At 64.6% G+C, this 15,334-nt stretch overlaps 2 protein-coding genes across 2 annotated transcripts; one reads left to right on the top strand and one right to left on the bottom strand.

Annotated features, from left to right (window-relative positions):
* The first annotated feature begins 281 nt into the window (after positions 1 to 281).
* Positions 282 to 3,574, top strand: TMEM240 (transmembrane protein 240). The gene is made up of 4 exons (XM_055139014.1): positions 282 to 441; positions 582 to 688; positions 2,855 to 3,063; positions 3,161 to 3,574. Exons 1-4 carry the CDS (start codon positions 385 to 387, stop codon positions 3,307 to 3,309), a joined length of 522 nt encoding a protein of 173 aa, XP_054994989.1. The 5' UTR covers positions 282 to 384; the 3' UTR covers positions 3,310 to 3,574.
* Positions 3,575 to 3,614: 40 nt separating this feature from the next.
* On the bottom strand, positions 3,615 to 13,855 carry LOC101555268 (ATPase family AAA domain containing 3A). Its single transcript, XM_004607179.2, has 16 exons — positions 13,541 to 13,855; positions 11,820 to 11,896; positions 11,648 to 11,749; positions 11,501 to 11,560; positions 11,306 to 11,375; positions 11,050 to 11,215; positions 10,909 to 10,978; positions 10,522 to 10,677; positions 10,261 to 10,317; positions 10,015 to 10,140; positions 9,789 to 9,913; positions 8,734 to 8,785; positions 8,427 to 8,497; positions 7,856 to 8,023; positions 7,211 to 7,319; positions 3,615 to 4,182 (listed from the first exon to the last, which is right to left on the bottom strand). Exons 1-16 carry the CDS (start codon positions 13,740 to 13,742, stop codon positions 4,036 to 4,038), a joined length of 1,758 nt encoding a protein of 585 aa, XP_004607236.1. The 5' UTR covers positions 13,743 to 13,855; the 3' UTR covers positions 3,615 to 4,035.
* Positions 13,856 to 15,334: the final 1,479 nt, after the last annotated feature.

Here is a 15,334-nt window from a genome sequence, read left to right as displayed (position 1 = left end):
GCCGCGCGGGGGAGGCCGATGGGGGCGCGCGCCGTCCGCGCGGGACCCGGGGAGGGGTCCGGCGGGCGCGCGGGGCGGGGCGGCCCGGGGGCGTCCCCTGGCGGCGCCGGCGCGGGGCGGCGGCGGGAGGGGCGCGGGCGGCCGGGCGCGGGCGGCGCGGAGGGCGGGCCGAGGGCGGAGCGGAGCGCGGCGGGCCGGGCGGCCGAGCGACCCCGGCGGCGGCCGCGTCCCCTGCGCGCCCCCGCCCCGCGCCTGCTGCCCGGGCCCGGGCGCGCTCAGGCGCTGCCCTCTGCGGAGGCGGCCGGCGGGGGCCCAGCTCCGGGCCGGGGCCGGGGGCGCGCCGGGGCCGGGGGGCGGCGCTCCGGCCCGGCCCGGCCCCGCCCGATGTCCATGAGCGCGAACACCATGATCTTCATGATTCTGGGGGCGTCGATCGTGATGGTGAGCCGGGGGGCCCCGCGCGCCGCCCCCGCGCCGCCGCCGCGCCGCCCGCGCTTGTTTACCGGCCGCGGCCCGCGCCCTCGGCCCCGCGCCCGCGCCCCCAGCCGCCCCTCCGGCTCACCCGCCATGGGCTCTTCCAGGCCATCGCGTGCTTGATGGACATGAACGCGCTGCTGGACCGCTTCCACAACTACATCCTCCCGCACCTGCGGGGCGAGGACCGGGTCTGCCACTGCAACTGCGGTCGGTGAGTGCGCGCGGCGGGCACACGCGTGATCGCGCCGCCGCGGCGGCCGCGCTAGGCCGGGAGGGCCCGGGGTGGGCGGGAGGTCACCCCAGGCGCCGGCCGGCCGTGCCTGGCGCCCCGCGGCCCACGGGGGCGGCGCCGCGCCTGGGAGCCGCGCCCGGGCCTGCGCGGGTCATGGTGGGAAGGGCCTGCCCGAGGGGTGCCCGGCCTGCGCCCATTTACCGCCGAGGAACTGAGGCAGGCGCCGGGGCTGGCTCAAGGTCACCCACGCGGCAGGGCGCTGTGGGACCCCCGTCCTGTGCAGACAGTGTGCTGCCCCGGCCACGCATGTCCGTCTGTCCACGTACGAAATAAACATCTTACCATGAGGCGCGCATGTGTGTACTGTCTGCGTCTACATGTGTGCCCACGGCACACACCTCTGCATGTTCCCCCACCCGGTCCCGGGCGGGAGCAGGTGGGCACAAGCCCAAGGTTACCCCACTGGTCAAGGTGGTGGGCCCACACAGGCTGTCCTGCCCGCCTGCCGACCTCGTTGCAGCCCCGACCTACCCACCTGTGCTGCCTTGGCCTGGTGTGCAGTGCTGCTCCTGAGCGGGTTGACACCAGCCACGCACGGTTCCCTGTGCTGTGACCGCATGTGTGTGCCTGTGTCTGCACACGCCCATCTGGGATAGGCTGTGCCTGGCGTGTGTGTGTGGTGTCCTGTGTGGCGTCCAGGACCCATGTGGGCTCATGTCCGCACCGGCGGGGAGCTCTGTCTGCTTCTATCCACATGTGTATTAGCACATGTGACCACGGGACATGTGCCTGTGTGCGGCCGTGGACAGCCAAGCGTGCGCTCCGTGTAGTGGTCTGTGCGGGCCTGCCTGTGGACACACCCGCCACGCCTTCTGGAGACCCCGCAACCATGCATGCGCCTACACGTGACATACCACGCTTGTGCCCACGGGCATGTTCGCACACACATTTGCCTGGGCCATGTCCCAGAGCCCACGCCACACCCCATGCACATGCAGTGTGTCCACGCCATGCGTCAGACATCAGACACATGCGCCATGCGTGACCACGTCAGGACCAGGACGGACACTTGGAGACTTGGGGGCAGGATGTCCCCAGCTGGGCCCTAAGTCAGAGGAAGGAGAGGGCAGCAATGGACCCTGTGGTGGTGTCCGCCAACCCCTGTAGGTGCCAGGCCGGGGTTCAGGCCTGACCTGATTTCACTGAAGGCTGCTGAGTGCAGTTTCCTGCCAACCCACAGGGAAGACCCCAACAGAGGTTCGAGGCCGGAAGACTGGGCGGGCAGAGGCTGCTCAACTAACCCTTGGGCTTCCCGGCCAGTCTGGGGCCATGGTGTTTGAGCGAGGCGTTGGGCCCCGCAGGTCTTTGTTGAGGTGTGAAGATACGTGCTGAGCTGCTGGCCAGAGCAGCACGCCAGGCTGGTGGGCCTGGCCAGCTGGGGGCAAAGAGTGCGGCCACACCCTGTCTCCGTGGGGCAGCAGGGGCCTGGCACAGCCTGGAGCCTGGCCAGCTGGGAGGGAGTGTGTTGGCATCCCCCACGGCGGGTTTGGGCGGGAAGAGCTATTTTTAGGTGCGAGTTTGAGGTGTCTGTGGATCCCACATGGAGACTCTGAGGCATCTGCGCACAGCACAGACCTGGGGAGGGGGGTGCGGGGGCACAGGAAATCAAGGGCTGGGGGAGGTGAGGGGGCTCCAGCCAGGATCAGCAGCACCTCACGGAGATGCTTCTGGGATGTGGCCTGGGCAGGGTGAGGCTCGGGTGGGAGGGACTTGGGGAGGGGGCCATCACCATGACTCCCGCGTCGAGGGGCCTGGACAGGCCTAGCAGACCCACGGCTGGAACAGGGGCCGGTCAGGCAGAAGATGGATCTGCCAGGAGCAGGTAGGGAAGTGTGGGGCACGATCAGTGCCCGGGGAGCGATGCAGGTCCTGCTGGCACTTCTGGTCAGCAGCACAGCGCAGCAGGGAGAGGCCTTGTCTGGCATCCAACCCCCACCCCAGCCTGCTCACCTGTGCCCTGCAGCGGGGTCAGGACTTGGCCCTGGCCCCCCGCCCCCGGGAAAGTCTCATCCTGCCGCACCAAGGGCCGGGGAGGGGGGGGGGGCCGGCCGCGGGAGAGGTGCCAGCGCGCCCTGCCGCCCCCAGGCACCACGTCCACTACGTGATCCCGTACGACGGGGACCAGTCGGTGGTGGACGCCTCCGAGAACTACTTCGTGACCGACAACGTCACCAAGCAGGAGATCGACCTCATGTTGGGGCTGCTGCTGGGCTTCTGCATCAGCTGGTTCCTGGTGTGGATGGACGGAGTCCTGCACTGCGCCGTGCGCGCCTGGAGGGCCGGCCGGCGCTGCGGTGAGTGCGGGGCCGCGGCCCCGCCCCCTCCCCTCCCCCTCCCAGCCCCCGCCCCGCCCCCGCCCCGGCCCTGGCCGACAGCGCCCGTCCCCTGCAGACGGCTCGTGGACCTGGCTGCCCAAGCTGTGTGGCCTGCGGGAGCTGGGCCGGAGGCCGCACCGGCCCTTCGAGGAGGCGGCCGGGAACATGGTGCACGTGAAACAGAAACTCTACCACAACGGCCACCCGAGCCCGCGGCACCTGTGACCGCGCAGGACTCGGGCCGTGCGGGACGCGGACTGGAGCCCGGGCGCGCCCCGCGGAAGGTGCTGTCCCCTCTTCTCTCCAGGCGGGGCCGGGCGCGGACCCGGAGCATGTGCATGGGGCGGGTGGGGGGACTGCGGGCCGCGGGGGGCGCGGGGCGGGCTGTCGGGGAGGCCCGGGTGGCAGCAATAAGGCCCTGGACTCGCACCCCGGTGGGCGCCTCACTGTGACCCCCCGCCGGTCAGTAAACCCTCCGGAAGCCCCCGCCCGCCTCGCTTGTCTGTCGCGCGCCAGCTAGGACCCACAAGCAGAGCTCTGCCTTTTATTTGGTTCTGGTCGAGGCCCCCAGACCGGGTATCAACCCATGCCGGGAATACAGTAGACCCCCTTGGACTTGGGGGGCCTGACCCTTCATCCAGTGATGCCAGCTCTAGAGCCTGCCCCGCTCACCCTCTTTGGTGCACAACCAACCTCCTGGGGGGTTGGGCATACCCCCACCCCCGCTGGCCCTTTCGTGTGGCCCCAGGCTGGGTTCGGTGCCTGTTGCCCTCTGGGCTTGTGGAGGCCTCAGGAGTGTCCAGGCCAGAGCCCCCAACCAGGACCGCCCCATGGGGGGTTGGGACAGAAGCCCAGCCTAGGGGTCCTAAGCTGGGCCAGTCCTGCCCACATGCATTGTGCCTCACTGATCACCAGGGCACTGGGCAGCTCAGTGCTCCAGCGTGGGCCCCCTCAGGAGGGGTATGGTGCCCCCTCAGGCCGAACTGCATCCGCCTTCAGCCACTCCATCTTCTGCTGATGCTGCCGGATGGCGTCCTGCACGCGGGCGTCCACCATGGCCTCGGTCAGCACCCCATCCTCAGACGCATACGCCATGGCCTGCGGGGAGAGTGCAGGCAGGGCAGTCCTGGCCGGGGAGCTGGGTCAGCTGCATCCCCAGGCCAGGCCCAGTGGAACTCCTGACCAGAACCCACTCCAGGCCTCACTAGGCGCCCCAGTCTGGGTGGGCCCCCACGGAAGCTCAGCAGCACCAAGGGACCCCCAGGACACACATGACCCAGAGTGCCTGAAGGTCACAAGGCTCTGACCCATGGGGGCGAGGCAGACGAGTCTGCTCTCGACCACCTAAGAACAGTGTCCCCAACCTGTCGAGGAACATGTAGGGGACCTAGAGAGCCCCCAAGGGCAGGGACAGGACAGGACTCCCCAGTGCCCCCTGGTGCCATCAGCACCAGCCCAGTAGCCAGATGCTGGGGAAACGACAGGGTGCTGGAGAGAGCAGAGCCCAAAGATGCCGCCAAGCTACTCTGAGGCAAGTTCAGTGGCCGGCATGGTCTGAGGGTGCCACAGGCCGGGACCCACCAGGCAGCAGAACCTCGGCTGGTCTGCTTCCTGCCCAGCCCTGCCAGGTGCCACCACACCAGCCACAGTCCCAAGCATGGCAGGTGTGGCCCACGAGCATGGTTGGCAGCCCCCAGAACCAAATGAAAAGGTTTGGGGGTGGGGTGCGGGGGGAGTTGCAGCCTAGGAAGTAAATGGAGAGGCCCAGAGCCCAGGCAGACAGAACAAAACTCTAGGGCACAGGAAGAGGAGGCTGGACATCTCTGGCACTGGGACTCTTCCCGGCTCTGCTCAGCTGCTCCCTGCAGGGCCTGGAGCCAAATTGTCCATATGGAAAATCAAACTGGGGTCCTTCAGCCTGAAGAGCAATTTCCAGCCTGTTCTGGAAGGAGCCCCAATGGCCTCAGAAAGATCCCACAGGAGTTAGGCGCTGTGCTTCACTGGCAGCAGTGCCCAACGACCCAAGCAATGGAGGGTGTGGCCACAGCCCCCTCAAGAGGAGGGGGAGCTGGAGCAATAGCACAGCGGGGAGGGCGTTTGCCTTGCACGCAGCCTACCCAGGCTCGATTCCCAGCATCCCATAGGGTCCCCTGAGCACCGCCAGGGGTGATTCCTGAGTGCAGAGCCAGGAGTAACCTCTGTGCATCGCCAGGTGTGTGCCCCAAAAAGCAAAAAAAAAAAAAAAAAAAAAAAAAAAAAAAGCAGCGAGGGGTCCCACATGGCCTGATTTCCAAGGAAAAGACAGACGAACTGCGTCTGACCCAACAATTCTCTGGGTTTTGGCCACACCCGGCAGTGCTTGGGGTGCCTGTGCAGTGCGCAGTGCTGGGCAAGTGCCTGCTGTACTACTGCCCGAGCCCCGTGAACGAGTCTTCCCCATCAAAGCGCTGCACAGAGGGAGCGCAAGAAAACATCTGAGGCCTGCTGTCCACAAGGGCCAGTCCTGCACCTGGCTGGCCGAGGTTCCACCCTGGCACCACAGGGCACCCGAGCTCAGGGCACCCTGAGCACGCTGGATATGACCCCAAAACCAAAAGTAAAAACCACCGTGAAGGGCTGGGCGGAACCCTCCCCCACACGCAGTGCAGGCCACCGTGCAGGAAAGCGCCTGTCCCTAGCAGGGGACGCTGAAGCACAGAAGCCTCGGTCACTGCACACGGGCAGAAGGCGACCTCCACAGCCTCGTGCAAGGCCTCACCTGATGCAGGCATAGTGGTCGAGCCCAGCACCAGGAGCTGCCCGAGACCCCAAAGCAACAATCTCACCACCAGAAACCTGAGAAGCTCCAAGCACGCATAAGAAAGGAGAGACAGGGGCTGGAGCAATAGCACAGCAGGGAGGGCGTTTGCCTTGCATGCAGCCAACCCAGGGTCGATTCCCAGCATCCCATAGGGTCCCCTGAGCACTGCTAGGGGTAATTCCTGAGTGCAGAGCCAAGAGGAACCCCTGAGCATCGCCAGGTGTGCCCCCAAAAAAGGAAAAAAAAAAAGACAGAAGGGGAGTGGAAGCTGGATGGGGTCACTACAGTCGGGCAGGAGCAGGGCTGAGTAGGAGGAGGGGGACACAGTCTCTGCCCTGTCCCAGGCTGCCACTCTAGGGCTCAGCTCTCTGTTGGCCCGCCCTCACAGCAGTCAGCACCACCCTACCACCTCTCTCTCTCTCTCTCTCTCTCTCACACACACACATACACACACAAACACACACACACACACACACACACACACACAGTGGGTCCAACACCAGAATGCTCACTCTCAGACAAACACACACACACAGCGGGGCCAACACCAGACCCCTCTCTCCCTCTCTCTCTCTCCCTCTCTCTCTGACAGACCCACACAGCAGGGCCAATACCAGACTGCTCTCTCTCTCTCTCTCTCTCTCTCTCTCTCTCTCTCTCTCTCTCTCTGACAGACAGATACACAAACACACAGAGCAGGGCCAGCAGCACACTGCTCTCTCTGAGACACACACACAGAGCAGGCAGCAGGACCAGCACCAGACTGCACTCCCCCCCTCCCTCCCTCTCTCTCTCTCTCTCTCCCTCTCTCTCTCTCTCTCTCTCTCTCTCTCTCACACACACACACACACACACACACACACACACACACACACACACACACACACACACACACACACAGAGCGGGGCCAGCACCACTCTGCTCTCACACACGGACTCCGGCCACACAGAGCTGGGGCAGCCCCGCAGACAGGCATTCTGGGTGGCAGCCTGCATGCTCTGGGAGTCGATGTTGGACCACCTCAGAGAAAAGGTGTCAAGGAAGATGCCAAGGAAGGCGCACCCCTTTATGGCATCAAGGTTCTGTGACCCCCAAACTCAGGACCCTGGAACAGCCGTGGCCGCTGGCCTTCTTGCACAGCACGACGGGTTTGCATTCGCTGCAGAAGGGGGTGGTACTGGCCAAAGGCGTCACTGTGTGAGCACTGGCCTCCAGGGTCCCATTGCTGGGGCAACCCCAAACACTGCCAGGTGTGACCCAGAGGCCCAAATACTAAAGCTGTGGGGGGCCGGCACCCCACTCTCAGCAGGGCTCAGCCCACTCACCTGCCACGCCACAGCCAGCTGGGAGATCTCGCGGCCCGACATGCCCTCCGTCAGCCGGGCCACCTCCGAGCACTTCTTCCCAAAGTCAAACTGGGCCAGCTTCAGGCGCCTGCAAGGAGGCCCGGGGCAGGTCCAGAGCACGCACGCACAGAGCCAGCCCGTGTCTGAGCATCTGTGTCAGTGTCTGCGCACAGGGGGTCTATGAGGGGCAGGGCCTGTGCTGATGAGCCCCACCTCTCTGCAACCTGCCCACAGTCCTTGAGGGCAGGGAGCTCCAAAGCCCCCAGACCTGAGGCAGGAGGGCCCTGAGTAGGGGGCAGGGCCAGCCCAGGCATCCCCACTCCCGAGAGAAGACACAAGTAGGCCAGCTTGGATCTAGAGCGGGCCAGCGGCAGTGGGGGCACCCCGCACTGGAGCAGGGCTCTGCCCACCCAGCGGCCAACAGCGGGCGCTAGAGAGCTCTGTCACTGTTCTCACACCCTTGGCCGCCGCCAGAGGTCAGGAAAGCCAGCAAGATGGGGACGCAAGCCAGGGGAGCAGGATGGGGATGAGGGTGAGCGGGATGACAGTGAGGACAGGGATGGGGTGAGCGGAACGGGAACACAGACAGGTGGGAGGCGGGTGAGGGCCAGAGCAGATACTTACTGTGTGCCCTCGCTGGCTGGCCTCAGCACATACTTGTCGAAGTACATCCGCACCAGGCGCTCGCGCTCCTCCAGCCCTGGCAGGTCAAAGCTGACCATTTCATCAATGCGGTCGTTGATGGCCCAGTCAAACTGCTCTGGCTGATTGCTGGCCAGGACCAGCATAAACCTGCAGCCAGAGATACCTCAAGGGGTGTCCTCGGCCCCAGGCAGGAAGGCCGACACCCTGAGCCTTAGAAGGCCCGGCCCTGTGCTCGGCCACCAGCCCTGCAGACAGCGCCCGCCCCTGCCAGGTGTGGGTAGAAGGGACCCTGGGTTGTGCCTGCCACCTGCCGAGAAGATTCCCGAGGAAGGGGCACCTCCACCCTCCACACAGGCCGAGGGCCCTGCACCCCAGCCAAGGCACAGGGGTGCTGGGTGGGCAACTCTGCCCGAGGTCGGTGGGGCCTCAGCGGCTGGCACTATGCAGGCAGTGGGCACAGCCTGGCCCCATGACTCACTGGCAAGAGGCCGCGCCCGCCTGCACCTCAGGTGACTTGGGGCTGCCAGGGGGCGGCGGGGTGCTGCCTCACTTGCTGCTCTGCTGGCCTGTCCGGTGCAGGAAGGCGTTCAGAGTGGCCCTGAGATCCTCGCTGATCTTCTCCTACACAGAGAGCCCCGCATCAGGCAGCAGGCCTGGGCAGCCCCGGGCCGGCCCAGACGGGGAGAGAAAGCCAACCGAAAAAATGCCACCAAGGATGCAAGGAGAACAGTGAGTGGCAGGACCAAGCCACACTGAGTCAGGAGCATAGGCACCGGGACCCAGTGCCTCTGGCCAGCCCCTCAGCCCTGACTGCTCCCTGTGGCCGCCCACAGCCCTCCAGCTGCCACCGTGCTCACCGTGGCTCGTTTCCGGAGGAAGGCATCTGCTTCATCCACGAAGAGCAGGAGGCTGTGAAGGGGACACACGTCAGCTGGGCCCAGAGACTCACTGGTCAAAGCAGAACACACAGGCCTGGTGGCTCGTACCACACTGCCGGGGTCTCTGGGCTGAACCCCGGCTCTCTGGGGATGGGAAAGAGCTGCTGTGTGCCAAAGGCCAGAAAGTGACCCACAGGCACAACTGTAAGAAACACACCAGCAGTGCAGTCCCCATCCACTGAGGCAGACAGCACACAGCCCAGACAGCCTGACCCCAGCACCCCGCAGTGCCCAAGGAGGGGGGGAGGTGTGTGTGTGTGTGTGTGTGTGTGTGTGTGTGTGTGCTGGCACCAGCAGAGCCCAAGGGGTGTGGGTGTGTGTCCTGCAGAATCCAACAGGTGTGTATGTGCGTGCGTGTGCGTGTGCGTGTGTGTGTGTGTGTGTCCCGCAGAGCCCAACGGGTGTGTGTCTGTAGGGGCCAGAGCGACCATACCGGGAGGAGGGCACTTGCCTGGTACAGGGCTGACCTGGGCTCCATCCCCAGCACCCCATATGGTCCCTGAGGATTCCTGAGTGCAGAGCCAGAAGTCAACCCTAGTACTAGCAGGCATAGCCCAAAACAAAAGAAAACCAAAAACAGCGTGAGTGAACATGTGTGTCTCTGTGTAAATGTGCTAAGCGTGTATAAATGTGAATGTGTGCAAGTATGCAAGAACTTGAATGTGTGCATGTACGTGTACACAGAGCGTGAGCTTAGGAACGCAGGAGCGTGTGGAGAGTATGCACGTGTGCACATGTGACCCATGCAAGAATACATTTCAGTCCGTGCGTGTATGAGTATGAATGTATCTATGTGCCTACGTATGTGTGCACGGGAGAATAAGTGTGACTGACAACACAGGAGCAGGAATACGTGCATGAACACGGATGTTGTAAGTGTGCTTGTGTGTGCTTGTGTGTGTGCGTGCGCGTGCACATGAGTGTGATGGTGGCAGAGATCACACCTGTGTGGGAGTCTGACTGCAGAAACTCACCCTCGCCGGCTGGTGTCAGCCCAGTCAAAGACTTTGTGCATGGCAGTCACACCGTCACGGCCCATGGGTGCCACGTCCCCGCCCGTCATGATGGCGTAGTCCATGCCAGAGTGCAGCGCCAGTTTCTGGGCAGGAGGGGAGGCAGGGGCGGCAGCGTGCACATCGCGTCTGCGCTCTCCAGACCGCACTGCCGCCCTCGGCCCAGCTCGCCCCACACAGGGCTCACCTTGGCAAAAAGCGTCTTGCCAGTCCCAGGGGGCCCGTACATCAGGATGTTCCTGTAGAGGCTCCGGTTCTTCTTCGTGTTCCTCGTGGCAATGGCGATGTCCCGCACACGTGCCTCCAGGCTGGGCTGCGGAGAACAGCAGTCTGGGAACGGCACTGGCCTCTGCTCCCGGGGCCCCTTGGCCAGCACGAGGGGCTCTGTCCTAGGCTGGAGCCCTGCCCTGCCTCGCCCTCAGTCAACACTTACACTGAGGACAACGCCCTCCAATGCATCCTGAGGTTTACTGAAGAGCCGCCTGGTGACCTGGAGGAGACAGCGGGGTCATTGGCAGGGGCCCCAGGGAGCAGGGCCCAGAACTGCCAGGGCAGGCCTCACGGGCACCGTGCAAAGGCGCTCCCCTGGGACTCCCAACCACAGGCAAGCGATGTGTGCACCGTCACCCCAGCAGAAGGGGAGGGGAGAGAGGAAGAAGGGCAGGCAGGACAGACGCGCAGGGCTGGCCCTCACCTGCACCGGGTGCCGCAGAGCCTCCAGCACAGTGACCCTCGACGTCTCCCTCACCAACGACGGCTTCCCCAGCCGGGCCTCGATGTACCGTCCAGCAACGGCCGTGGCATTCTTAGCAGAGTAGACCCCAACAGCCAGCAGGCTCAGCCCGGCTACCTGGGATGGGCGCAAGGCATGAGGCCCTCCTCTAGTGCCACACACGAGACCCCCCCCCAGCCAACAAGGGCTCTGCCCACACGCCCGGGAATGCAGAGGTGCTGAGGCGCGGCCTGCCAGAGCTCACGGCACTGCGAGGACCGAGGGCTCCCGGGGATAGTGCAGGTGGGCAGCATCAGGAAAGAAACCCCACCACAAGCCACCGTAGCCAGGGGGTCACCTGTAGCATACCGTGGCTGTCACTTTGTCCCAGTCCGTCACAAAGGCCCGGAATCCCTCACCAAACAGGGTACCGGCCGTCCTGTGGGGAGGGTGGGTGAGCGGCGGTAGCACAGCAGCGAGGGCAGAGGTGCCACCCGCTCCTGGCCTCACCGAATGGACTCCAAGATGGTCTGGCGGTGCTCGGCGGCCCGCAGGCGGATCTGCTCACGGATGATGTCAGCGTTCTCGCGGTCAGCCTTGGCCCGGGCACGCGCCTCTGCCTCTACCCGCAGCATTTCGTTCTTGTGCCGCAGCTCCATCTCCCGCTCCACGGTGGCTGTGGGTCCGCGGGCACAGCTGAGCCGCCCTGCACCCCCCCTCCCGCGTGGGCCGGCCCCCGCAGCGATGCCCTGCCTGCCCCACGCACCTCTCCGAATGGCCTCCTGCTTCTGCACCGACTCCTCCTGCTTCCGCAAATTCTCCTCATTGGTGAGTTGCTGAGAAGCCAGAGGGAAGTGGTCAATGGCACGGCGGCCTGGACTCGGCCCACGGGAGGTTCTGGAAGCTCACGGTAGCCCCCGGCCCTGCCTGTCCCAAGCACTCCGGGGCCCAGGGGACATACCTGCTGCCGCAGCTGGTCATCATAGCGCTGCCTCGCCAGCTTGTCCTGGTACTGAGCCCTCTGGGGGAAGGAGAAAAGGGTGGCTTGCCCAGCTGTCCTGCCCCGCCCGCTGCCCCCAGGCCTCCCTCTGCCCAGCAGGGGCCTCACCGCCTGGTGCTGGCGTGTCTCCTCGCTCAGGGTCTTCCTCCGTTCCTCTGCCTGCACGCGGAGCTGCTCGTTTTTCAGCTGCTCCACAGCGGCCTCATACTCCTGCGGCACATCAGCTGCTCAGGGCAGGTGCTCGGGGCAGCCAGTGGGCCCGCCCAGCGCCCGTGCATACCTTGAGCTTGGACTGTTGCTCCAGCTGCAGAGTCTGCTCCTGCATCTGTGCCAGGCTCAGCGCCTCCTTGGCATGTCCTGCATTGGGGACGCATCAGGACAAGGCGGCCACCGGGGATGACCCTGCCAGAGGCCACAGCCCCTGCTGCTCACCCAGACAGCAGCCCACCTAGTCAACCCAAGATCATCCCCACCATCAGGGACAGGAGCTCCGTGGAGACAGTCACGCCGAGGCCAGAGCTCCACTTCCAACAGCCACTGCCCCCAGGGTGCTGAGTCCAATACAGAGCAAGGGAAGAGGAGCAGGAAGAGGAGGAGGAGGAGGAGCAGGGGCAGGAGAGCAGGGAAGGCCAGGCCCAGCTCTGCACAGTCCCTCTACCACACACAGGCCTGTCCCGTCTACAGGTGACTGACATCTGGGGTGCCCACTCTGTTTCCAGAGAAACTCACGGGCTCAGTGGTGTGACTCAGTCTGAAGCACTAGCCCACCCGAGACCCTCAGCTCACTTCCGCACTGCCACGAAAGAACAAACAAAACTCCTAAACCCTTGGACAGGCAGGGACGGCACCCCCAGCCAGGAACCCGAAGCCTGGCCCTGCTTCACGCCCCTCTGTACCCAAGTCTTCCTTTTTAGTACTAAACTCCCCCTAACCTCCCCCCCCCCCCCGCACCTTCAAGGGAACCCCTGAGGTCACCCTGCAAGGGGAGTCTGGGGAACTGCAAAGTGGGCGATTGGGGGCTCTCACGGGAGTGTTCCCTGCACAGACAGACACCAGCCGGGTGGTGGGCTGTATGGCTGTTAACAGCATCCCAAGGAGCAGCGAGCGCCCCCTAATAATCTGGGGTGCAAACCGGCAAACAGCACAGCGCGGGGCTGCAGTTACACAAGCTCCGAGCAAGGAGCAGAAACAGGCAAGCAGCAGAGCAGGGGGCAGGGGGACAGCAGGCAGCCCCATGTCCAAATGTCTCTTTTTCTAGAGATAAAGAGTGGCCACCAGGGGCCGGAGCGATAGCACTGCGGGTAGGGCGTTTGCCTTGCACGCGGCCGACCTGGGTTCGATCCCTGGCATCCCATATGGTCCCCCAAACACCACCAGGAGTAATTTCTGATTGCAAAGCCAGGAGCAACCCCTGAGCATCGCTGGGTGTGACCCAAAAAAAGCAAAAAAAAAAAAAGAGTGGCCACCAGCAGGCCCAGCCCCCGGCCGTTGACACTCATCTATTCCCTTGGCGGCAGGACCTGCGGGCTGGTGGGAGGAAGAGGGAAAGCCGAGAGGCAGTTCACCGGGAAGAGGCCGCACACTTGTGTGGGACAAGCTGCAGGGCGGAGAAACGTGGGCTCGGTGGTGGGAGGGCAGAAGCCAAAGTCCCGGGACCCGGGAAGAGAACACTCTAGGGCAGGCGAGGAGGAAGCGGATGAGGCGAGCAGCGGGCACACGTGCACGGGGCCCGAGGGTCAGGGTTCAGGCTGCAGGAGCGGGAGGCCCTGAACTGGTCCACGCCAGCGGACCGACCTCCGGCGAGCAACAATGTGTCCCCCGTCCAAGCACAGCCCCCACTAGCGCCCTGAACGCCAGCCCGGGTCGACCGACCCCGCGAGGCCCGCACGTGCGCCCCCGTCCCCGCCCCGTCCGCGCGCTGGCGCGTCCGGGCAGCGGGTCCGGCTCCCCGGACCCGGGTCCCCTCCTGCCGCCCCGCGGGGCGCGGCCGCCGGCACTCACGCGAGTGCTCCAGCTCACGCGCCGCCTTGGCCGCGCGCTCCAGGCCTGTCGGGTCGAAGTTGCTCCATTTGTCCTTGGGCGCCGACCGGTCCCCGGCGCCGCGGTCCCCGCTGCCCTCGGCCCCGGGCGGCGCGGCAGGCAGGGACAGAGGAGGCACCGCGCCCTCGCCCTTGGAGCCCTTGATGCCGAACAGCCACGACATGACTCCGCCGCCGCCGCGCGCCCCGCAGCGCTGGGCCCCAAGGCGAGCTGGACACGCGCGGCGCTGGGTAGCCTCCACGCGCCCCGAGCCGGCGGCCGGAGCCACTGCGCAGGCGCGACACACGCCCCTTCGTCCCGCCCCGGAAGCGCCTGCAGATTGGCCACGAGGGCCGCGACTCCTGGGCCGCGGCGCAGCCATTGGGCGGGGTGCTACCCGGGACGGAACCAGGCGCCTGATCTACGGAGACTAGCCAGGGACAAAATTAGTCGTTGCGCCCAAGTTACGTCACGTCCGCTTAGCAACGACTCCGGGTCCCGTTGCTATGGGCGCCTCTGGGTTCCAGACGTCCGGCGCCAGGGAAGCACCAGACGGCGGGAGGCCGGCGCGGGGAGTCCGCGCGGGGGCAGTAGCCGTGGACACCCGGCACGGGTGACCTGCGGCCAGAGCCTTTCGCGGCGGCCCGCAGGGCGGAACGGATGGGCACGGCCAGGAACCAGCAGCCCCAGGGGCCCAGTCGCTGTCCCGAAGGTCACGTGCAGCGCTGCGGGGCGCGGAGGGACAAAGGTGGACGGAGGTCACGTGGTGGCTCAGGAGCCAGCTGTGCCCCAAATGAGTCAAAGTTCGCTTCGGGCTGTCTTTGTTCTTTTTTTCTTTTTGGCTTTTTGGGTCACACCTGGTGGTGCTCAGGGCTGACTCCTGGCTCTGCAGTCAGGGATCACTCCTGGCGGAATTCAGGGGACCACATGGGAGGCTGGGGATCGAACCTGGGACAACCGGATGTGCAAGGCAAATGCCCTCCGCGCTGCACTATTGCTTGGCCTTCTTCATTTTTGATGGACCCTAGTCTTAATAAGTCTTTTTTTTTTTTCAAATCCGAATAAGGAAAGGAAAAGTGTTTTCAGATTAAGCCTGAAAAAGCAAGTGAGCTTCCAGCCACACAGGAAGTGCCCCGTGGGAGTGAGGGGGCCACATCCACTCTGGCCGCCCAGGTGCCCTCTCTGCGCCCTGGCTCTGAGAATCAAACATTGCACTGAATGTTTTCAGTCTAACCTGAAAAGACAGACAGTGAGGGCTAAAGAGACAGTACGGGGACAACATTCCCCTTGCAAACGCCCCACCCATGTTCCATCCAGCATCTACTGTGGTCCCCCAAGCACCTCCAGGAGTGAACTCAGCATCCCCAAGTGTGAACCCCCCAAACCAAAAAGAATCAAACCTCACTTAAATGGAAGCCGCTGGAGAGGTCGGCCACCACCTTTTCTAAAGCTGCCAAGTGCAGCAGCAGAGCTGTGGCTCCCCAAAAGACTAGACTACAGCTAGAGCGATAGTTCAGCGGGGAGGGCATTTGCCTTGAGCGCAGCAGATCTGGGTTCGATTCCCAGATCCCACATAGTACACTGAGCACTGCCAGGAGTGATTCCTGAGTGCAGAGCCAGGAATAACCCCTGAGCATCACTAGGTGTGACCCAAAAAGCAAAAAAAAAAAAAAAAAGTAGACAAGGCGGTGGGAACACCCTTCCCTCAGCATGGCACACTAGGGGTGCAGGCATGGGGACAACCTGGCCATGAACTCAGGACACAGCTGCCCTCGG

Source organism: Sorex araneus, chromosome 5, assembly GCF_027595985.1.
Source record: "Sorex araneus isolate mSorAra2 chromosome 5, mSorAra2.pri, whole genome shotgun sequence".
NCBI lineage: Eukaryota > Metazoa > Chordata > Mammalia > Eulipotyphla > Soricidae > Sorex > Sorex araneus.
Note: the sequence above shows the minus strand (reverse complement) of the source record. Positions and strands in the feature narration are given on the sequence as shown.

What these genes read in the sequence shown, in the direction of transcription:
- TMEM240 (XM_055139014.1), top strand. Translation starts at nt 385, where the DNA reads ATGTCCATGAGCGCGAACACCATGATCTTCATGATTCTGGGGGCGTCG. An exon ending in TGCCACTGCAACTGCGGTCG is followed by an intron (nt 689 to 2,854) that starts GTGAGTGCGCGC and finishes TGCCGCCCCCAG; the next exon opens with GCACCACGTCCACTACGTGA. An exon ending in GAGGGCCGGCCGGCGCTGCG is followed by an intron (nt 3,064 to 3,160) that starts GTGAGTGCGGGG and finishes CGTCCCCTGCAG; the next exon opens with ACGGCTCGTGGACCTGGCTG.
- LOC101555268 (XM_004607179.2), bottom strand. Translation starts at nt 13,742, where the DNA reads ATGTCGTGGCTGTTCGGCATCAAGGGCTCCAAGGGCGAGGGCGCGGTG. An exon ending in GCGTGAGCTGGAGCACTCGC is followed by an intron (nt 11,897 to 13,540) that starts GTGAGTGCCGGC and finishes TCCCCAATGCAG; the next exon opens with GACATGCCAAGGAGGCGCTG. An exon ending in ATGACCAGCTGCGGCAGCAG is followed by an intron (nt 11,376 to 11,500) that starts GTATGTCCCCTG and finishes CTGGCTTCTCAG; the next exon opens with CAACTCACCAATGAGGAGAA.